The sequence below is a fragment of the Daldinia loculata genome (genome assembly GCF_022478755.1).
Source record: "Daldinia loculata strain CBS 113971 unplaced genomic scaffold F4817scaffold_49, whole genome shotgun sequence".
In the NCBI taxonomy this organism is placed as follows: domain Eukaryota; kingdom Fungi; phylum Ascomycota; class Sordariomycetes; order Xylariales; family Hypoxylaceae; genus Daldinia; species Daldinia loculata.
In genome coordinates, this window is record NW_026054903.1 from 28,974 (window position 1) to 51,610 (window position 22,637).

At 47.9% G+C, this 22,637-nt stretch overlaps 6 protein-coding genes across 6 annotated transcripts; 3 read left to right on the forward strand and 3 right to left on the reverse strand.

Annotated features, from left to right (window-relative positions):
- The first annotated feature begins 726 nt into the window (after positions 1–726).
- On the forward strand, positions 727–3,682 carry F4817DRAFT_208695 (uncharacterized protein). The gene is made up of 2 exons (XM_049298663.1): positions 727–963; positions 1,077–3,682. Exons 1-2 carry the CDS (start codon positions 925–927, stop codon positions 3,093–3,095), a joined length of 2,058 nt encoding a protein of 685 aa, XP_049156243.1. The 5' UTR covers positions 727–924; the 3' UTR covers positions 3,096–3,682.
- Positions 3,246–5,776, forward strand: F4817DRAFT_367421 (uncharacterized protein; the record flags this gene model as incomplete). The annotated part of the gene is made up of 3 exons (XM_049307120.1): positions 3,246–3,263; positions 4,089–4,475; positions 4,528–5,776. 3 exons carry the CDS (start codon positions 3,246–3,248, stop codon positions 5,581–5,583), a joined length of 1,461 nt encoding a protein of 486 aa, XP_049156244.1. The 3' UTR covers positions 5,584–5,776.
- Positions 5,777–7,040: 1,264 nt separating this feature from the next.
- Positions 7,041–7,888, forward strand: F4817DRAFT_346405 (mediator complex, subunit Med10). Its single transcript, XM_049304392.1, has 2 exons — positions 7,041–7,235; positions 7,383–7,888. Exons 1-2 carry the CDS (start codon positions 7,196–7,198, stop codon positions 7,841–7,843), a joined length of 501 nt encoding a protein of 166 aa, XP_049156245.1. The 5' UTR covers positions 7,041–7,195; the 3' UTR covers positions 7,844–7,888.
- F4817DRAFT_346407 (beta-isopropylmalate dehydrogenase) lies at positions 7,866–9,901 on the reverse strand. Its single transcript, XM_049304393.1, has 4 exons — positions 9,641–9,901; positions 9,459–9,530; positions 8,577–9,300; positions 7,866–8,514 (listed from the first exon to the last, which is right to left on the reverse strand). Exons 1-4 carry the CDS (start codon positions 9,710–9,712, stop codon positions 8,279–8,281), a joined length of 1,104 nt encoding a protein of 367 aa, XP_049156246.1. The 5' UTR covers positions 9,713–9,901; the 3' UTR covers positions 7,866–8,278.
- F4817DRAFT_346409 (uncharacterized protein) lies at positions 9,902–13,452 on the reverse strand. The gene is made up of 4 exons (XM_049304394.1): positions 13,235–13,452; positions 12,965–13,165; positions 10,840–12,903; positions 9,902–10,760 (listed from the first exon to the last, which is right to left on the reverse strand). The coding sequence occupies exons 2-4, from the start codon at positions 12,988–12,990 to the stop codon at positions 10,553–10,555; spliced, it is 2,298 nt and encodes a 765-aa protein (XP_049156247.1). The 5' UTR covers positions 12,991–13,165; positions 13,235–13,452; the 3' UTR covers positions 9,902–10,552.
- A 6,751-nt stretch (positions 13,453–20,203) lies between these two features.
- F4817DRAFT_208795 (uncharacterized protein) lies at positions 20,204–22,339 on the reverse strand. Its single transcript, XM_049298664.1, has 3 exons — positions 21,942–22,339; positions 20,625–21,892; positions 20,204–20,572 (listed from the first exon to the last, which is right to left on the reverse strand). Exons 1-3 carry the CDS (start codon positions 22,198–22,200, stop codon positions 20,309–20,311), a joined length of 1,791 nt encoding a protein of 596 aa, XP_049156248.1. The 5' UTR covers positions 22,201–22,339; the 3' UTR covers positions 20,204–20,308.
- Between the last annotated feature and the right edge of the window lie 298 nt (positions 22,340–22,637).

Here is a 22,637-nt window from a genome sequence, read left to right on the forward strand (position 1 = left end):
GGATCCAGAAGAATTTCTAAGGATATGATAGGCGGGGCGTACATATGACGTTGCAAAGGGCGCAAGACAATTCTAACTACAACTCTACTGAGGTATGAGTAAGGTATAGAATTTCCCCGTCGCATGCATGATGCATATATCACCTAGGAGACAAGGCAACAATTGTTAAAAGTTGAATTGATTGGTGTTCATACCTGGTTCAGACAAATCCCTGAATCGATTGTCTATTATTGGGCGATCTCTTGAGTTGACCACCAGCGTTGACCACCAGCGTTGACCACCAGCGGATTGCAGTAGCCAGACAGAAGCACAACACATGGTGTTTCGATATCTAAGGTATTGTCATCCAATCATTATGTTAGGTAGGTACTCAAATAGGTATTCCGGAACAACATACATGTATGTATACGCCCTAAACTTATGTACAACTGTGTTGAGATATGGGTTAGATTAATTTCGTGAACCCGAGGTAGAAGAATTGAAGTTCCATTAGTTATCGTGAGCCGACAAACATGCCACACACGTATTGATCGTCATTCTAAGGGCATAGGAGTTATGTCATAGAGTTCGGTTAGAAGCTACTATCTCGCTTAGGTATCTCGGTACGTACTATATTTGCATATAAGCAGTGGTTTTCAGAAATGCACGGACCACAATAGGGCCAAACTATATCCCTTAAGTGCATAGCTCTCGACTTCTGGTTGGTCAGTGCACATGAACTGAAAACAAATTGTTGACTTTCCCCCAAGTAAACAAATTCTGATGTCAGTTCCCCTTCTCTCCCCACAACTTCCTTAACTCCCTTAATTAACACCATCGCATATTGGCTCCATGCCCCCAGCTTGCTTGAACAAATCCAGCTCGTAAAATTCAATACTTGCGCATCATTCAACCCGTACTGAAGTCGCTATATATCTATCGATCATGGCGCGTCGTTCAGCTCGCATCGCGAGCGCTTCTAAGGTAAGTAAACACGTTAGCCTATGCGCTCCTCACCGCCTCGACTTCGCGCTGCATCACTTTACATCGCGCCAAAGATTCTGCTTGCATAGCGAGGCTAATACTGGATCTAATAGAGGACTACCGCTTCGCCGGCGCCTCAATTAGGTGCTCTTTCCGAGCATGATGAGCGCACCCCTACATCCACAAGGCTAGCTGCTCACAGCCTCGATACCATCGCATCTTCCCCGATGCATCAACCTGCTACCCCCGCCGTAGCCACACCTGTCAAGCTGCCGATGTCAGAGAGGCATCCCAGCAAGGTTCACCCCACTACTGCGGCACCTTCGTCGGGCCTCCAGCTTGGGTTTGTGGATATTGACTACACCAAGAAACCTAACCAAGGTTCCGGAGTGATCCAATCTACCCCATCCAAAACGCCCATGCCATCCTCGGAATTTACCTTCCGCTATACCAGACCCAACCGTGGTGGCGATGAGGGACTAACCCCCGCAGCTAAGAAGATGATGGAAGGTATCCGTGAGGAGGCTGCAAAGATCAAGGTTGAACTCTCTGCTAAGCGTGAACAAGAGAAGAAGGAAGAGGCTGCCGACGAAGGTCGTAAGATTCGCTCGGCCAAAGGAAAAGCCGGTCGCTTCAGCGCTGTTCATATGGCCGAATTTAAAAAGATGGATTCTATCGAAAACCACCCCTCGGCATTCCGCGCCGTCCCTGGCCGCTTTACCCCCGTGAAGGGCAACCTCAAACGTAGCCAATCGAAAGCAAACCTCGATGAAGCCGATTCGGCGCGATCGAAGAAATCATCTACCCGCCCAGTGCCAAGTGCTCCCGAGAAGGAACAGGAGCAGCTCGAGTCGCCTGTCAAACGTACAAAACAGCGAGTTGAGGACGACGTATCCACCCTCCGTCCCGTTTCACGGGATGGTAGCTTCATTCCTCGACCCAAGAGTAGCGGCAATGATTCGATTCGTAGCGGTATTCCTCGCTCGCATGCGCTTGCCAATCTCATGACACCAACTAAATCATCGCTGGCCCGTGCAAATAGTGTCAAGGTTCCTAGCGTCACGTTGACGAAATCCATCAGCAAGCCGGATCTTAGTAGCCTTGCTAGATCCCCAAGCAAGCCAGACCTTGGTAGTCTGGCTAAACCTTCTAGCAAGAAAGGCTTCAGTACTCTGATGAAGTCTATGTCGAACAATGCTATTATGGACAATAAGCCTACTCATGTTCAAACGCCTGGTCGATTTGATAGAGTCAAGTCGATCCTAAAGAAACAGATCAGCGGGTCCAAACCAAAGTCCAACATTCCTCAGCTTGCCGCGTCTCCTTCAAAGACATCTCTCCAAGAGCGTATTGACGAGGAGGTACCTCAGGTGCCGCTTACTACCCCTGGACGAAAGCTGGAGCGACGCGTGAACTTTACCCCAGTAGTTAAACGAGCCACCATGCTCCTAGATTCTCCTTCGCCCGTTAAGTCGAGCATTCCACGCTCGAAGGCCTTGTCCCACCTTCGATTTGGTAGTTCTGTTGCCGAGAAGCCGGTCAATGACAAGACTTCCGAGGGCGAGGTTACATATCCCGATCTCTCAGCCTACTGTCGAGATGTCAACGAGGAAGCCGAAAAGTCTACCACGAGCCAGCCCCCCGAATCAGTTCCTGGTACTTTCACCTTCCGCAGCGATCATACTATCAGCTTTGGCGACGTCTCTCCCCGAGGATTTGGCGCCGCTGCTGGTCAGGCCAGTCTCCGCCACGTTCGCAACTCTATTATGCCCACTAGCCGCATGCCCGGTAGCTTCCCGGACCAACCTGAGGCGTCCCCTAATAAGGAGAACAAAGATCCGGCAGTGGGATCTGGTATCCCTCATGGAATGTCAAACAAGAAGAGACATAGAGCAACCTGGGACGAAGAGGAAGAAGAGGATGAAGGTAGCAAGCGTGGCGCGAAGAAACCGCGCAAGGATCCGAAGGTAGTTGAAGGACATGCCCTCATCGCACCTCGACTAGTGGGCGAATCACCAACCAAGAAGCTTGGTGAAACGGCCAACACCCCTAGCCCACAAAAGAAGAAGAAGAAGGGTGGCCTCAGCCTCAGCCGGTTGAACATGCTCGCTCGACCCAAGGTCCGAAAGTAATTGATTTCATATTAGGCGTTCATCAACCCCCCGGCATATTGACATTACGGAACGAATCACGACATCTTAACAGTGCAAAGAAGCTCATGCTATTGCAATCATTGTTCAGGATATCTGGATTCAGATTGTTGACAGAAACACGATGGCGTAATGGGTTTCATCTCTGGAGTCGGAAATGCATGTACATTACACTAGCAATGTCGCACCTAGATGGGGAGACTTGGCTAATTTTCTTTTCTTTTCATCCGCCTTGGTTGATTGTTGATTTGCAATGCATAGGGGATTCATGGACGGCTTTGTAAGACCACGAAAAATCGGAAATTTCACGATGGACGGGTGGCTCTCTCCCTCCTGGAGTAATGGCGTTGATTGGCAATGGCGACACAAGTCGTAAGGTTCGATAGGTTCTAGAGTTAATGATGATTACGATATTTGGCAATCAATCACTTGAGTCGCGATGGCGGATAGTCATAGCTTGTTTAATGAGCTATGCCTTCCCTGTGATTAATAGATTGGATCTCTATCTAGCTCTCTTTCCCATGTCCTTTGTTACGAGGATTTAGCAATGGAACCCTCCCCCTTGTCCGGTTTGTTGCTGTTCTTATAACGAACTTCCTTCACACCTCGTACCTACATACCTAAATAACTCCATAATCATAACAGTATTTCTAGTATTATTGATATAGGTAAGCTATCACGATAGCTATCCATCAATATCACCTCCTTGATATCATTAATTCTTTCTGATAGATCTTGCTCTCGACGCAAGACAGATATATTTTTCACCTTTTACTATCGGTATTGTAGGATTATTTCTTAAGCACTGAAATGTCACATCCACAACCATTCACATGCACATTCTGCTGGCACCCATCTTACGGCTCTCCGCATACCCTCGGCCGCTCCGCGCGCCTGACCTGCGAGTCTTGTTACCGCGGCCTCGTCGACCTCGCCATATGCTAGGTCTGCGGCGAGATCGTCTTCCGCGGCGAGGAGAGCGTGAGTCTGGGGTGGTGTTTCTGGCATCGCGCGTGTTACGGCTGTCTATTTTGTGGGAGTAGGTTGGTGGTTATTGGGCCGACGATTGCGGAACTCTTCGTTGATGATGATGATGATCGAGTTGCGAATAGTAAAGGCAGGGATGTTGCTATTGGGTCAGGGCGAGAGATCACGGAGGTGCCTACTTGTGCCAATTGCGCGGTGGAATGCGAGGTCGATTGCGAGGATCGGCAGGCTTTCCTACGAAATGCTTTGCATAGAGTGGATAAGACTGATGGAGGTATGGCTAGGATGAGATGGGTGAAAATGGGCGGGAAGATGAGTAGGAGGGCTGTGGGAGAGATTAAGAGGGTGCCGGCTACGACCCCTAAATCTGTTCAGGTAAGAACTCGTTAATGTCAATGCTGTTTAATTTGGGCTGACATATTTATAGAGTCCGCCGTCCCTGAATCGGTCACGATGGTCCATTCAGGGTCGGACGCACACTTCACATGCATTTCGTCTACCAGTTGACGGCGCTTTGGGTGCTCCGGAAGAGACAGGCGGTAGTGAAGGGAACCGTGTCGCTCCTCAAGATTCTGCCATATACGTCTCGATTTTCGATCCCATTAACGAACCTACTTTCAAGCCTAGCCCTACAAAACCGATTCCTAAGTGGATGCGGTGGCTTCCGAGCCAGCGAGGTCAAGATCGCCGTCAACAGACTGAACCTCGACCCTATTCCATCCTTGATCAATATTTCCCCCCTAACCCCATGGAGTCGGATAATTATCCTATATCCAATTCACCTACTATTTGTCCAACAAGTCCCTCACCAAATCCGCTCTATTCAGCAGCGACTCCACGTCCCCCTAATCGCCTTCGTACACCTCAAAGTTCTGGGTTTGGTAAGCTAGCCGAGTCGACTATTACTGCCCTCAAGGGCCCTTCCTTCGTTCTGGATGAGCCATTAAAGCGCCCTTCCTCACGGATCACCCAGTCAACGTCAGCTAGTCCCAAGTCTACAAAAGCCGAGTTCACTTCACTACCTAATCCACCAGACCCTCATAGTCACACACCATATATACCCCAGCAGCCGTCGCCTCTCGTAATCCACGAGGGCCAACCTTACAGTAAAGCCGTATCACGGGAAGCATTCCCGCGCCGCTCCCCGTCGCCGCTGACCGAGCAAGTAGCAGCACATCTTCAACGATATGCCCGGCGGACGCCACCGGCACAATCAAAGGAGTTCCTCAACATCTACAAGCCTCTCCAACCATGGAACCCGAGCATCGCGGTCCCAGGCCGTAGGCAAGACAGGGGTGTAGGCGACGGACGGCAGATCCGGAATATGCTCGGCCGGGACCGCACGCCGTCGCCTAGCGGTGGTACGAAGCAAGTCATCACGGATGGGGGAGAGGTAGTGGATGTGCGGAGTATAAGGAAGAAGTCGAGCTTGCAGAGCGAGATAAAGAGATTCCTGAGTGGGAGGGGTCTTGGTAGGGAGTGATGTTTTGGGTTTGCGGCGCGGAGTTGACGGACGTAGAAGATAGGGTTGGGAATATAAATAAGTACTAGATTGTAGGATTATTACTTAATGAGAATTATTAGGTTGAGTGAGAGTCATCTTAGAGATATTGCTTTGTCTAACAATACTAAGAAGCATACGAGATTACCGATTCTAATTTACAATTCAAATAGTGTGTTATGATAACTGGTGTATCTGATAAGCTACATGCCATATAATACGGATTAAAGTAGATCTATAAAATGATGACGGTTGTAATAGAATACTTAATTTCTTCTATTAACTACGTGTTATTATCCAGAGTAACATCTCATTTTGGTTTAAGCTGGTTTGGGTTGTGAAGTTAGTTTCTAAGTTAGTATAGATCATTAAGCAATAGAAGTACTTATATAAGTCAAATGATAATATTGATTTGGGTTGATTTGATTTTTAGGAAGGTTGTAAGAGTTGTAGTTGACGTATCACTGCGGCTAAGAAATGCCGAGACTCTACAAACGTCTGGGGGTAATCTTGGACTGCTGATTGGTTATACAACGTATACTCAGCTAAAATAAAGTTGCGCTGCAACATACTAAAGAAAGGCAAGATGTCACCGAAACAAAAGACGTAAGCATGCGCGTCTTAGGAAAGATCAAAGTACGTAAAGCAACTTCTAAAATCGATAGTGTGAGTAAGCGTACGGCAGGTGTGTGATTAGACACCGGGGGGGGGGGGGGGGTCGAGAGACGATTATGTATGAGCCCGGCTTGACTTTGACTGGTGTAGAATTATGGAATCTAATGACACAGCCTGCCCAACTGTAATAATAATCCTTTTGTATAGGAAGTTACCATTGTCAACTAAAGCATTGGTTAAGACTAATATTGCAACTTGTTACGGGGTCCCTTTCTTATACTAGCAAAGCTTTAAGAAATTATCAGTTACAAATCCAGCTAATGTCTTAAAAAGCGTTTAGTCTATTATACCACAAGATTGGCCACGGAGTTCGAACCAGATTCGAGATGCTACATATTCTGGGCTTTAGGTTTACAATGTTTACATCTGCAATTATCGACACTTTCCATGTTGCAAATGAAGTGTTTGGGTTTTAAGCCGGCTCGCTTTGCGACCTGCTAGGTCGTATAAGTTGTTCTTTCAGCCATTTGCACTCTGATAGAACTGATGCTTATTTTAAACTACTTAAGGTAAATATTAACTAGCTTCATTCCCTATCGGGCAGACGATGCCTATATTTGATTATTAATCATAACTCTTCAGTACAATATAAACTGATGAAGTTAAGCTTGAACAAAAGCAGCGAATATCTTGTATCTGATTGGTCGCGATCTAAGATCAATACATAATTCACCTACTGCGGTACCTAGGTACATAACTCCAATCGCATGGAACGACCCCTGTCTCTTTCCCATCCCCTCCAAACTCCAAACTCCACAGCGTTTCCCTACCTAAGCTTCATTCTCACCTCCAGCACCTCTAGCACCATTTCGATCTCTAGCTTCGCATCTTTGCCAACGCCCGCAACCTTCGCATACTATACAACCAGAAGATATAATATCCCCTATTTTAGAGCGTCTTCGAACAACACGCACACGCGATGGCGCCAATGACGCGCGTGGACCACGATGCTCTCGAGCGTAAGCTATTCCCACCCTATCCTTCGTATACTCACTTCTATACCAATATATATATATATATCTCTCTCTCTTTCTCTATCTATACACTAATACAAACATACAACACCCCCCCAATACAACTCAATACTAACCCCCCCCCCCTCGCAGAACAACTTAAAGACACAATCCAAACCCTCACCAACGTCCTAGTCCAAGTAACCAACTACGACAACGCCGCCGCCGCCGCCGGCCCCCCCTCCGGCACCGGCAACAACACCCCGTCCTCCTCCTCCCCCCCTCACAGCCGCCCGTCCCGGGACGTCATCGCCAACGAGCTGCGCACCCTAAGCGCCAACCTGCAATCCATCCACTCGCGCGCCACCGACCCGCATCTACCCTCGTTACCAAAGGTGCCCCCCGAGCTGGTCGAGTACGTCGAGAACGGCCGCAACCCCGACATCTACACCCGCGAGTTCGTCGAGGCCGTGCGCCGCGGCAACCAGCTCATGCGCGGCAAGCAGAGCGCCTTCGCGTCCTTTCGCAATGTGCTTGCTGGCGAGATGGAGCGCGCCATGCCTGAGTTGAGGGACGATGTGGCGAGGGTGCTGGTGAATACTGCGAGGAGGTGAAGGGGGTGGGGTTTACGTATTAGTAGTAGTAGTAGTAGTAGTAGCATATGGGAGGTTAATAGATAGACGGCGTCTCGGTTGTATTTCTCGCGGAGGCATTTGGCTAGCACTACGACGCACGATAGTAGCGTTAGGAACCATGGAGTTTGACTATACCCAGGGCGATACTAATAAATTCAGCTTAGCCTTAAGAGGTTTGGCTAGGCTCGGATAACTCCTACTTTGCCACAAAGTTCTAACGTTTACTTAAGTTGGAAAACTTGAAATCATCGAATTTGCATTGAACGCGTCGCGGCGCATTATAAACACTAGCAAACCATCGTCGTCCTTTTTCCCTACCAGTTTTATTTTATTTACCTGGGTACCCCAACCAAGAACACCGCTTTGAAATTTCCAGTCCGCCCTTTCCTATCTTAGGAACACGACTCTAGTTAGTTAGTTCTTAAGGATCTTAGTTAACTCCGCGACGACGGCATCGCCAGTCTCCTTGGTGCCGGCCTCGCCGCCGAGATCCTTCGTCCGGACGCCGCCGTCGATGACGTTCTTGACCGCCTGCTCGATGGCGTCGGCCTCCTTGGGTAGCTGCAGCGAGTATCGGAACATCATGGCGACGGAGAGGATGGTGCCGATGGGGTTGACGATGCCTTTGCCCGAGATATCGGGGGCCGAGCCTGGAATTTGTTAGCCTGATCAGAACTCCGATGCTCCCGTAGGATAAAAGGGGGGGCCTTACCGTGGATGGGCTCGTAAATGCCGTTACACCTCGACTTGCCGTCCGGAATACCGCTTAGACTGGCGCTAGGGCTCAGACCAATGCTGCCGGGAATAACGCTCGCCTCGTCGCTGATGATGTCGCCGAACAGGTTGCTAGTGACGACGACGCCGTTAAGACCGCGCGGGTTCTTGACCATGATCATGGCCGCGCTGTCGATAAGCTGGTGCTGGAGCTTCAGCTGGGGAAACTCGCGGGCCATCGTCTCGGACACGACCTTGCGCCAGAGCCGACTCGACGCCAAGACATTCGCCTTGTCCAGACTCCAGACGGGCGCGGGCGGATCACTCGCAAGCGCAATGTACGCAGCGAGGCGAGTAATGCGCTCGATCTCCTGGCGCGAGTACAGCTCCGTATCCCAAGCCTCATCCCCGTCGCCAGCCTCCTTGCGCTCGCCAAAGTAGATGCCGCCGGTAAGCTCGCGGACGACGGTGAAGTTGGTGCCGCGGCAGACCTCGGCTTTCAGCGGCGAGTACTGGACGAGCGACTCCGAGGGGAAGAAGCACGGGCGCAGGTTGCCGTACGTCTCCATCTCCTTGCGCAGCTTCAGGATGCCCTGCTCGGGGCGGACGGCGCCGGTGCCCCATTCGGGACCGCCGATGGCGCCGAGAAGGACGGCATCGGCCGATTTAGCGGCCGCGAGGGCTTCGTCTGTAAGGGGTGTGCCGTGGGCGTTGATCGAGCACTGTAGCATCCCAATTATATAACGTGTCAGCTAGCTATGTTCTTCCCTTCGCTAGGCACGTGAGCGATTCAAGGGGGGGTGGTACAGAGCGGGGAGAGAAGGGAAGGGAAAGGAAAGGAAAGGGAGGTAGGATGCTTTTTGGAATTCGGAGAACGTACGCCGCCTAGTAAGTGTTCTTGAAGGTTGAACTTGCCGACAGAGGGTCTGGAGGACTCAACCGCTTTGATGACCTAGTAGCGTAGTCTATATATTAGCGTAGCTCTTATAATTGAGGTGGCTGTCGTATAGGCGGATGCCATCTCTGGTTGGATTTGTATTCGTCTATCTCTTGGCAACATACCTTGACGGCCTCGGCCACGACCTCGGGGCCGCTGTGATCTCCGCCGAAGACTACGATGTTGTGTGTTGCCATTTTCGAGGGCCAATTGGGTTCGTAAGAGGAATTGGATAAGGAAGTAAGTGAGCGAGTTTATTCCGAGTTGATTTAGGAGATGACCGAGCTATAATATAGAGAGGGTAGGTACATGAGGTATCTAAGGGATCTGGGGAAGTTGCTTGGGGTTTATTCTTGCCAGTAGCAAACAAAAAAAAGCTAACAGCATGGAAGCTGCCCCGCGTTAATTGCTTGTGTCTCCGAACCCACCCCGCGGTTGCCGAGATCGGCCTTCTATATTAGATACATAGCTCTTGCTCTTTGTCTCCCGGCGCTCTTCTCTTTGCCTATGAAGCTTCGCCATAATTAAACCCGTTTACCGATTCAGTATACCGAGGACCGGCTTATCAGATTTCACTTGATCTACATATACTCTACATCACTCGGTATCCACTCAGATTGGTACATCATAGTATCCGCCGACAACTTATAGATTTGTGTGCTTCCATTTGTTAGGCATTCATATGGCTATATTTCCCTTACCCACGAACTTGCATAGCTCAATCATCCTCTATCTTCAAGCCATTCCGTAGCAATCGCTTGTACATATGCATATGTAAACGATTGATCATAATAAACAATAAACACATCAAATCGGTACCCTTGCCACATAGCCTTCACAAATCTGCGCTTCTTATTGCTACTCATCATCTATGAAATATAGATTAGGGTATCGTGTAAACGTAAAGGCCCCCAGCTGAATCTCGTAGCACTATTCTATCCCGTCTATATCCAATGAGCGCCATTAACATATATCCCCATTATAGATTTAACGTATCGTAAGCAACATGCCTCGTTACGAACACTGACTGCATATCGTCATCTGAACGACTTGAATGACTTGTGTGCTAGCGGAGATGTAGCAGGTACTCGGGGGTTCGTGCCCCCCATGCTCCTGCGTATTTCCCGGCCTCGCATTCCATGGGCGTTCGGCGTGTTTGCACAAAACGCACATATATACACGCTAGGATGGGTTTGCCTTGTGATGTTGATGCATTTACCATGAAGCCACATCTCGCATGATTCACTATAATAGGGGTTAGTCATGGTATTGAATGGTGTCGTAGTTCGACTATATAGGGGAAGAAAGAAAATGGTATGGGTACCATTGAACCATATAGCTATTGCCATTGATGTGGTTATTAGCTGTGTTGCAAACGCATCGAATGCGGTGGCCTCGTTCAGTAGACTGGCTACGGAGTTGACTGGTTTTTAAAGGGGAAGGAGTTAATCTTGAGACTGGTCGAGGTATGAAATTCTCATTCATGTTCGACGCCCTCTTCTGACGGTTCTCGATAACTCTACGTAGCTCGCTTGTTGCGTCGCCGTAATTACTACCGCCGGGTACATTCATCACCGTCTCGGCCTCGCTCTCGGGATCATCGACGGGATCAGGTTCGTTATAGTATATTCCGAGACTACTCGTACTCTGGTCACTAATACTCCGCTGAGAGGAGTGGAAAGGGAGGGACGCCGGGTTTCGTGGGTCTGGGAGAGCGAACGACGTGTTCCGGCTAGGAATAATTATAGGTTCATCATCCGTTGAGGAATCATCATCTTCGGAGGATGCCCAGCTTTTCCCTTTCCCTTTGCTACGCTTTTCCTTCCGACTACGCACTGCTGTTGGTGTTGTATCATCATCTTCTACGACTATTGTCGTTGTTTCCGCGCGAGCCCGACCCCTTGAATCGATTGTGAACTTGACCGAAGTTTGCGTTCTTGGGGGTGTTTCAGGGATGGAGCTCAAACTTGGTAGTCGTTGTTGGTGATTCTTCAATGGTGATATTCTTCCACTTCCGCTTATTCTAGATCCTTGGGATGCCGATCGTCCAACACTCTGCGGCATGGGTCGTGTAGCTGGTGCAAGGTTAGGTAAATTAGCTGCCTTGCTGACAGGCTTTCGGCTTATCTTCTCGCTGGAGCTACGCGATAGCCCGGGGCGATCAGATGGCTTGACCGGTGAGCTCGCGGACACCCGATTCACCTTCTTGCCGGCGTTTATCTCCTTGTTGCTAGCTGAACGGCGAACGGCTCCACGTTTTGGCGCCTTGGCAGCTAATACGATAGGCTCTGGATGCGAAAAAGATTGCATCAAGGGAGGCTGCGATAAGGGGTTGAAAGAGGCAGGTTCCATGTTCGCAGACGGCGGCCTCGTAAACAGGAGGCCGGGATCTACGGAGCCATTCTGGTTCATCATGGCAAAAGATTCGTCAGCCGATGTAGCGAAGGACTGACTAAACATTGCCGTATCGGCAACGCTTGTGTCTAAAGCCGACTGCGGAGGTTTTGGCGCAAGTGCCCGTTCCTTCTTCGCTGGCGGGTTACTTTCTTGGCTTTGCGATGGAATAGCGCCCGTTTCTTGGAACATCTCGTTTGACTTGCCCCAATCTATAGAGCTCATGGGCCGGTGACTAGAGGTTTGGAACATCTCCCCACTAGCAACGGAAAAGTCGATATCCATCCCACCCATATCAGTATCCCAGAACATACGCGAATCCCCATAGCCAGAGGCCGTAGCTGGCGCTGACATTGGGTATCCAAAAAGATCCGTGGGAGTTGTTGAGATAAAACTGGGCATCTGTTGCGGCGTGCCAGCTACGAACTCCTGTTCGAATCCGTCATTTTGCATATTGCTCGTCCGTAGCTTTGGGGCGAGTCGCTGCCTTCCTTTGTGAGTAGACGGCGGCGGTGTAGCCGTTTGCCCCTGAGTCTCTTGCGCTCCGTCTCGGTGGATCTTCTTGGACAGCTGTTGAGAACTAAACCGGAAGCCGGCTTCAGTTGGGCTATGGCCGGAGGCTAGGGGGTTCGGAGATGATGCCAGCCGTTTAGACGGGTCAACAGGCGGTAGAGGTAAATTTGGGTTCGGCGAAAAGTGAGGAGCATGGGTTGAAAGTTCAGCAACAATGCTCCCGGCGGATAGGAGCCTCTTATGATTTGAAGCCTGATAAGGCGTAGGGGCAGAGTAGTCGGCAAAGGGAGCGTGGGAAGCTTTCAGGTTACCGGGGGTGGAATTGAAGACGGAATACTCCTCGGCAAACTGAGGAGTCCACCCAGAGGAATCCTCGAAGGAGGCTCGGTTACTCTTGGGGGTTTCGAACACAGAGCTCGGAAAACCAGCGGTGGTCGGGGTTTGCTTTGGGGTGGGAGGCTGAGCGTTTGGATCACCAAAGCTACAAACCGAATATTAGCACTCACTGAGACAAGTGGACAGGGAGAATGAAGGTGTCTTGCCTAGAAGTTGGTCTATCTCCACTCATAGCAAAAGTATATGGTTCTTTTAAAGGAAGTTCCCCTTAGATAGTTGTAATTGTTGAAGTTTGTATGTCATTGCACATTATCATATATACAATTCGTCGAGAGTTGAGGCGTAGCCAGGTAGATAGGTAGCTAGGTAGGTAGATATGTATGTCCGTTTGCTAGATTTAGGCAGAGCTAGATTATACAGATTAGAAACTTTGATTGTTGGTAGAGATCTAAACTTAGTCTCGGAATATAACACACAATTATGAGTGAAGGCGGTTAAAAAAAAAGAGTCGTGTATCATTAATTGGTGGTCTAAAAGTTGAAAAAGAGAAAATCATACGTCCAATGGTGGTTGTCGTGGTGAAGAAGCGTTGGTGGGTAAAGATGCTTAGGTAGATGCGGGTGTCTCTCTAAGTTTAGGACGGTTTGCGGGTTTGCGGGTTTGCGGTTAGGCTGTCGGGTAAATTTTTAGGTAGACTAAGGTCTGTGCAACTTGTGCTAAGCCTAGCGGTACTTTAATTTTTATTTTTTTATATACTAACACAATGTAATCGCAATTACGGAGCAACTTAGTAAGTGTAACGAGGGGCAGAAAGCAAAAGACAATAGCAATTCTTAGTGGATGGTGCCTAGTGAGACCTACTAGCAACCTCTTTCTAAATCCGAGAAGAAGTACACTTCTAAGGAAATATGCCATACTACATAGTATAGTATGCATAGTATGTATAGCATGCAGCAGTCAAGAAATACGGAATCAATTGGTTAGGAGCTCTTGGGCAAGGAGACTAGCTAAAGTAGATAAGCGGCGCGTAAACTCCTCGAAAAGCAATACTATGTAACGCAAAGCCTCTAATACTGACAATTCTATAGAAGGTAGAAATAGGATGACCTAACCCTTATTTTCACTGCTATTACAGTTAGGTATAGCAATATATATACTATGGTTACTTGCAACTTTTGAGGAATTCGGACCTGCAGATATGCTCCGTCTCCACCAAGCGGACAAATTGCTGATGCTTACTACCCAGCTGCGGTACCGAGTCGGAGGGATCTCCCATATTCCCAGCAAATATCGGTCAAGTAGTGAGCTGTCAATTGGCCCTTGTGCAGAAGCAAATTAGGTGGCTGGACTAAATAATACTGTAATTTAGCTAAACACTAAACTATACTTTATAATAAACGTTCATCACTTTCATACTTATACGTTGTATAGTACTTAGTTATATGGCGGTATAGTAGCCTACTGGCGTCCGCATCGTCGGTCGAATCACGGTGGATCACGCTAGGCTGTTGTACGTAGGTGTGTAGAGCTTCCAGCCTATAGAACAATGCTAGAAAACTCCATTCGATAGGTATCATTGGTTACACTCACGATGGATCCAGCGATTTCGAGCTAGGACCTGCATTAGATGGGACAAGAATGAGTCAACAGAAGAACTATCCCCACACAGCGGCCTACCTATCTTTATGTACTTCGTACAACCTGCATACTCGAGCAGGCAGCTATGCAGTTTGCTGTTAAAATCACAGCTTAGCCGTGCGAGAAAGATGTGAATGAGATGTGTAAACAGTTAGCAGTTGAGTCTATATTATGTATGTGTCGGGAGTATTCAGATCTCGGTTGTTCTGATTAGAGCTCGGCTGATGCAATATGGTGGCATATCAATCAGACCATAGTGAAACTCTAGGTCTTATTGTGGTAATTGTGTCATCGTGTGTCATCGTGTGTCATCGATACCGAGGCAATTGTTATTTCCATTGACTGCCCAATGGCTTGTGGCTGCAGCAGACAAATTGACGAAATAACTGCTTTTTGCTTGGTCCTGTTGGCGCCACTACCTCAACAGGCGCCGCAGCTCACCATTGAAGTCTCAGTCTCGTACATCCTCGAGTCGCCCTCGAGTCTTTCTATATTTAAAGGAGGATAGGGGAATAGGGGAACTGGAAATAGTTCAATGGGAATAGACGCCCTACAATTGTCGCAGGTTAGTCAAACTCGACTTACGTCGTAATACTTTAACCTCGAACGTATTAATAGAGATTGGTAGAGGAAGCGCGCGTATTTCTTCCTTCTTTCACCAGCCCGATGATAAAAAATCCCAATCGATAATACTACCTCCTATATTCGATTGCGTACGACGTGTTCCCCCGAGGTGGAAGAAGGCCGGTGACGTCGGATCTGCAGTGTACCCTGCATAGCCCTATGGCTCGACGAATTATTAAATATCGTAGCAGACCCTGGTAGGACATTGTTCGTTTGGCTTGTTATTGGTTCGCTCTCGTTCGACAAAAAGCATTCAAATAGTCGGCATTGGTTCGAACCAGCAAAGCCCTTCGTACTTCCTCAACCATGTGTAAGTAAGAAAGTTAAGGTACGCAGATGCATTATGTATCTTTAAAGTCTATCCCCAAAATCTATCTTTAGTTCCTGTTGTGTGCATGTAGGACAATAGCTCGCATATGATTGGCCACGTTGTTTTATGCTATTTCCCAAAACGTGCCAATTAAACCTCCACATTTTCGTCTTGATAATGCCTTTTCTCCTGAACTGGTCGAAGACTATCTCGGGATTTAACCTTATGTAAGCTGTTGAATTACATCATTGCTACTATTCCACTTGGATTTTTTATCATAGAGAGTTTAATTTAAGAGGTATTGTTTCATATATATGTGAAACTATAGATGATGTCCAGTTTGTTTATTTATCAATTACAACACCTACCTCCCATATCAACTACGAACAAAAGTAAATCTAAATTTTTCTAATCTATCACACCCTTTATTATCTTTTAAACACATGTCCGGCTCGGCAGGCAATCCAAGATTGGTAGGATGTCGCCGAAGTACATATTGTAAATCCGATATTTCAATGCGACGTAGGATACAGTAGAGCAACTTTTTCTATTCTTGTATATATGAGTCTCCGGAGCCGTAACTAGAAGTCAGTGAACATCATAAAAAGGCTCACAGATTACTACTCACAAAAATATATATCCGAATCCTCCTTCATATCCGTCAGCTATAGTATCTAGGGCTCAACAGGCGCATATGCAAGGTATGATATATCCTCATATGAATACTGCAACCCTAATGCGACACAATATCGAGGCAGGATCTGTTGAAGTGACGTTACTACGAATCTAACACCTCTTCAGGTCGTCAAGGACGTACTCATTCTCGTCGGCGTTAAGCTTATCAACTATCAACGGCCGGTTGCAACCTTATGAGTCCTCACCTATCCGGCTAGCCCATCATCATTGTCGAGCCAGTTCTACGAGCTTTAATATACGCATTCGGTATCTTCGTCAGCTTCCCTCTCGCAAATATTTGCCTTACATGGTGTGATGCCTCAGTAATGAGACAAGTCCCGACTTGAAATCCTAAATTATCTGGCCGCTCAAAATAAACCACTACCTAAGACTTAGTAAAAGGGGGTCGGGGCTGTAGATACTATGAACTTAATTTCGTAAAGACAGCTGGAACATTTTCATAAGCGTATGGAGCGTACGGCGAAGAAAGCTATTGGCGATACGTTGGAATGTGGTGCGGTACTGTCGTGAAGACTGCTTAAATATGCGCAGCACGTAGAGAATTGATTTACTCACATGAAGCAAAATAGTTGCCGTATAAGCGATAGCGACGCCGCTGAGACTTCGGGAAGGCAACTCTGATGAGGTTTATATGGGATTGTATCCTCTCCTGTTACAATGATCCCATACGAGGACGTCGGCTTCAACAGCATCAACCACTTCCTACCCGCCCCCCAGTTTCAAGACAAAAAGCCTCCTAGTGTATCAATGTTCACCAGCCGTACTCGAGACTCGGCGTCGAGGTATCTTGCTCGGGTACATCGAATCTTAATATAGCTTTAGTAGCGAGGAGCGATTCGCCGGCGGTGGGGGCAGAGTTCAGTAATACGAGGCTATTCAGGGGCACAAGCGCTTAAAGGGGTGCCTCGTGTAAAAACGACCTAAATGACGGAAACAGGGAGAGTTATAATAAGGAAGACTTGTTTATCATGACAGAAAAGGCGAGCGCTACTCCGTTGTGGCCTCGCTTTCGTAACCTCGCGTAAATATCATCGAGTTTCGTGATACTTGGTATGGATCAGGATTCGTAGCGAAGGGAGGATACTCAGAGACCTGAATGTGTAACAGATAGGGTCATATTGGGGTTGCATTAGAGAATGAACAGACGAAGAGGAAAGTCGCCGCATACCTAAAGACATATTTGAAGATACCATCAAAAGGCTAAGGACAGTAGTTATAAATATATCATATCAATAGAAATTTCTCCAGATAGACCAGTTCCATTTGTAAGAACCCCCGATTCTTGCCTGGTACACACGGCCCAAATTAGCTATGCACAAGCCTACAGGTTGGATTACTCGGCGGGTCCTTTTGTCAAGTAAAGGTGTGCGTTGCCAGCCAGGAGCCTTCTGAGCGGCAGGAGATATGATAGCTCAGGAAGCCCAGAATCCTCCGCGAATTGCGCACTAAGGGAGCATATGCCGAAGCGTACTAACGCGAGAGATCCCGATCCCGATCCCGCTCCCGCCTTCAATCCTATAAGCCACTATCTTACACGTCGCTAGAAGGATCGCGCCAGCGCCGATCCTGGAAGCCATCCAGGCCCACGGTGCGTGTGTGAATGGCCAGACCATTTATGTATTGCTTAACACATGCATAGTTAGGTAGTGTCGAGAATGAATACAGGGCCTAGACATACTAACCAGGTAGGTTAGCCAGTTCCCCAAATATCGATGTACATTATTAAGCGTTCTTCGTTTGATAGAATACTAAATAATATCATTACCGTACTTGCCTCTATTCGTACTTGAACTTATTGATGCTTGACTTATCATTCTATCAATTGAGGAAGCCCCTTTATACTCATCAAGGCGCCATCACATATAGAGAGTTACTCGTTAGACTGGTTTAAATGATATCCATTAAAGTAATTCCAATACAACAATAATAAACTTCTACCTGTGTCCCTAAAATTCTGTACGTCCTCCAGACTCCTGTGTACTTCTCGGATATAAAGCTTTACAAGTCCCATCCCGGTCTAATAAAAAAAAAGAAAAAGAAAAATAGGTACTTCTTTCTAGAAGTATTAGGATGTCGCCCCCTTTTCTGTAGAACCGTGGGATTGTATCAATAGTATATAGCCAGTACGACGACATATCGACTATCCCGAATATCTACCCATACACCCGTAGAGAGATTTGGAATTTCCAACAGCCCCCAATATAACGGAAACGGGATAACAGGAAGGAGCACGGAGAGTGACATACTGCCGTCTGCAGCCACGAACACGCAGTCTAGAAGCACACGGGATCCTCAGGCTTAGTTCTTCCTCCTCACTTTCTCTCCAACCCGCGCGGGTTGACTAAGTGACTGTTGGGATGGTAAGCAGCCCTCCCCCCCCCTGCGCGGGAGATTCCCCCGGGTATCGTGAGTAAGCTCATCCTACGACTCGGAAGCCCGCCATCAAGCATACATATATGTGCAGTTTTATGGGTTTGCCTTACATACCTTAGACCCGACGCCAGGGAACAAGGATCGAACTCGAACTACTAGTGTATGTCAGCAGAGTGAAGGAAGTAAAGAAGGGGGTGTGTGTGTACACGTATACCTCCCTACCTACCTACCTAATATATGTATGGATCATGCTGGTTCTCTTAGAGCCAGGGGTTAAACCACTATGGCTGTCAAGGTATAACGTCCGAGAAAGCAAGCACACTAGACTCTTTGACGTACCGTCCTAAACCAACGGGAAAATTCCCCGATCCTATTCATAGATCGAGAGATATGACTAGTGGCCCCGCGCCGAAAATTTGCGTGATGGAGATCTGCAAGTATGCAAGATAGATACATCCGGTCGTCCACACGTACCTAACATATGTCATATATTAGGTACATACAATGCTTAGCATCTAACCCCGATTTCCTCTATCTATCCATACACAAACCATTCAACACGCACGAGCACAAGCACAAGCACAAGCACAAAACAAGAACATCCAGAATCTAGATCATAAGTTCTGCGCTACAGGGGTAGTTAGTAACTTACCTAAGTTTAGCCCAGCTGCCCAATACAAACATGTGAATTTATGCGTTTCGTTTCCGTTCCAGCCTAGCATCCACATCCACATCCACATCCACATCCACATCCACCCGGCCCTACGGCTAGGAGGAGTACGCCTAGTAAGAGCAAGGCCAGGAAGGCGTGTCTCCAGTAAGAAAACAGGGCCTCCAATAAGGTGAGGGCCGAAGAACGCCCTAGTCCTAGTCGTCGAAGACTTGGATGCCTCCCCCTTCCCCTCTCCGCCCCGTTGATCTGACGCTGTCTAATCTGATGATCGATACTTCTGGGTTGTGTATGTGTGCACGGAGGCTGTGTCGTTTGAACTAGTCCTCATAGAACGGGCATCTTCAGCTGCTATGTATCTCGTAGTAGCTGAAGTTCGTCTCGGCTCGGGAAGGAGCCGTTTCCCTGATCTTATTCCGGCTATCTCACCTCACGCTGTTTCCGCCTCGTATAGTCGGGAATACACACACAATCACATGGAGTCAGCAGCAGTAAATTAGGCGTGAAGACAAAGAAATCGTTCATCATCTAGCTAAGTTATGCGCGTATCGCGCTGGGAGACCATCCCGTGGTATCATCCGTTTCTTCCTAACTCTACCGCTGCCCAGCAGGGCTGTAAACTGACCGAGAACCAACACAAAATCCACAAACAGTAACCTTCCACCTCTTTAACCCCCCCTGAAATCCATCCTCCCAGATTCGTCGAGGGTATCACCTTATTTAGCTATCTACATTATTTGGTAAAGGAAAGAAAAAGTGGTATAACTCATATGGACAGCGAAAGAGGAAAACTCGACAATAGGATCAGCGACTGTGTATGTAGACGCGTATGTGAGAAAATAGCGCACAACGAAGCAAAACCAATCTTTTTGTTCTGTCGTAACCGCCACAATATACTCCCCCGTTCCAGTCTATCCCAGGCCGTCGTAAACCAACGAACAGTGCTAGATTCATCATAGCATCTGCGTTGGATAAATGTGATTTTGTTCATATTCGGGTATAGTATCGAAGTTAATGAAAATCGACTCATAATTGGTAAAAAAGAGAGGAGATGAGCGAGCAAGAATAGCGCGCTAAGATGCGCCACCTGGCCAGCAGAAAAGTCCGCCGTCCGTCTATAATCCGCCTCGATATCGAGAGCGGCAAATTCAAGGAAATGTCTTGTTTCTCGCTCAAGGTGTCCACCTAGATGCGAAGGAATGGTTGTTTGAAAGGGGATGGACTCGTTTTGGGTGATCGTCAAATCATGTTAGTTAATCCATCCACTATAGGGAAATGTTTTAGTTGTTGTTGCTGTTGTTGTTCTGGCCGAATTGCCTGTTCGTGAGAAATGGGCGTGGACATTGGCATAGGGGTTGGTGTTGCACTCAGTGAAACTGCTGTAGTATCGGTCCGAGGCGTCATAGGTTGCTGTATATCCAGCTTTGGCTTTGCAACAGCCCTTGAGTTGCTGCTCTCACGTCGCCTTTTTGGCGCATCCTTAACTTTAGGGTGCGTGTGACACTGCCATTCGTTAGTATATTAATTCAAAAGGTATCTTTACTTCGATTCCTACCTTATATGCGTGCCTGAACCAGGTGGTACCCTTTTTCTTGCTGCTTACCAGGGCGATCCAATCATTGCAGCTTCCACATAGACCTTCCCAAACATCTGGATTGCCATCCATTCGTCTAGTCTCTTTAGGTTCTTGGAATGGATTACCGGTAGCTGCGCTGATGCCGTGAGTAAAACTCTTGTCGTACCAGAATGCAGAATTCTTTAATACCAGCCATCGACCAGGCTTGCAAATACCGCACCACCCTTCCCGCTTATTGCCGTGACCACGAACCCATCTGGGAGTATACAAATCACCTTCAAATCGTAGCTCTTGCTCGTGAGGTGTAAGATCCGGGTCTGAAGGATTCATGTCCTCGGGCGGTGGCGGAATTTGTTCTTCCTGAAGAGAGGCGTATAGATCTGGCGGATCAGATAAATCTGTATAATGTCCATGCAATGAATGGGGATCCGCGTTGCTTTGCAGCATCCTGAAGAGCCCGTGTGACAATAGCGGTGGTGGGTTCTCGAAGTGATGCGCTTCCGGGTGAAACGCCTGCGATGGCAGTTGAGACGGTAGCTGCGTTGGGAGAAGCATACTGTTACGGAAAGCTGGCGGGTGTGACATGAGGAACGGGTGCTGTTGCACAGCTTGAAGGTTGCCGAAGTTTAGTGGGAGCGGGTGGTTAGGCATCGTAGGCGATGAATGCCTTGACGACATTCTCGGTCCAAAAACGTCATGCGTATGATGATAAACGAAAGGAGCCGGTCGGCGGTTCGCAGTTCCATAAGACCCAGTAGACCATCTCTTATTTCGTGCGCTGCTATCGGCATTGTAAGGAGCAGACCTCAGACCAGGTCGAGGAGAAGGCGATGCGCCACGGCCACGGCTTTGAGTACGGACGAGATCAGAGCGGCTCTGCGGTGTCATTCGAGGGGAAGCTACAGGCGACAATTGAGTAGAGGACATAAGCGAGTTTCGGTTCGAAGTTGGCGGGTAATCCGACGTGAAAGATGGAGCCTCGGACAAAGCAGCAGAGAAATCGTCGTACGAAGGCATATCAGAAAGGCCGCCTGTCGTCGACACAGTAAACGATGAACCTGACATGCGACGCTGGTTGAAACCCGACTCGAAACCCATCGACTCGTTTTCGATTTGGGACCCGGGGTATCTAAGATCTAGAATTGGAATTGCCTCATCTGTGGTATAGGCTTGACCGATGTTCATGTCCACATCAAAGTTGGGCATTTCAATATGGTGGTCTTCACACGGTTTAGGTCCCCACGGGCCTACACTAATGGTCAGTGATGATCCTAAGCTGAGTCGGGTTAAACTCACTGCTATCCATTGTCGTTACGGGGTAGAAGTCTTGATGCATCGAAACGGGTCGCGACATAGTATCACTTGGCGTGTGAAGTGTCAAGCCGGACGGTGTTTCCCATGAAGCAATTGTTCCGAATTCCTCCCCAGCGCAAAACGAAAAACCTTCGTGGATAGTGGCGGGTCTTGGTCGCGCTTCTTGGGATGTTGGCGTTGTCCACACTCCAGCCGGTGCCATTTGACCTTCCACCCCAGTAGACATGTCGTTCCTATTCATCGTGACCAATGGAGGTGGACGTGGTGGCGGGACCTCTCTGATGAATTTATCGTTAGAGCCGAATGTGTAACTAGGTGCTTGAATGTGTTGGCTCCTATAGTTGTGAGCCTCTATTAGATACAATCCGACTCAAGTAGTACATACAATTGGCCCTGTGTTGAGTCCATAATTCTGACGTCAAAATGTGAAAGCCTGATCTATTATGGCTTGTATACTAAAAAGTACCATATGGAGGTTAGTCGATGAACGACATACTCATATACTGGGATCAGGCATATCCATATTGTTGTTGGTATGTTCGACTGTGTTATGTAACAACAAGGAAACTTATTAATGACTTACATAGTAATAATGATATGGGCTATAGTAATCCTCAACGACTAATTTATCTCCGGAAATGGTAATGTGATTCTGAGTTGAGAAGGAATGAGGAGAAC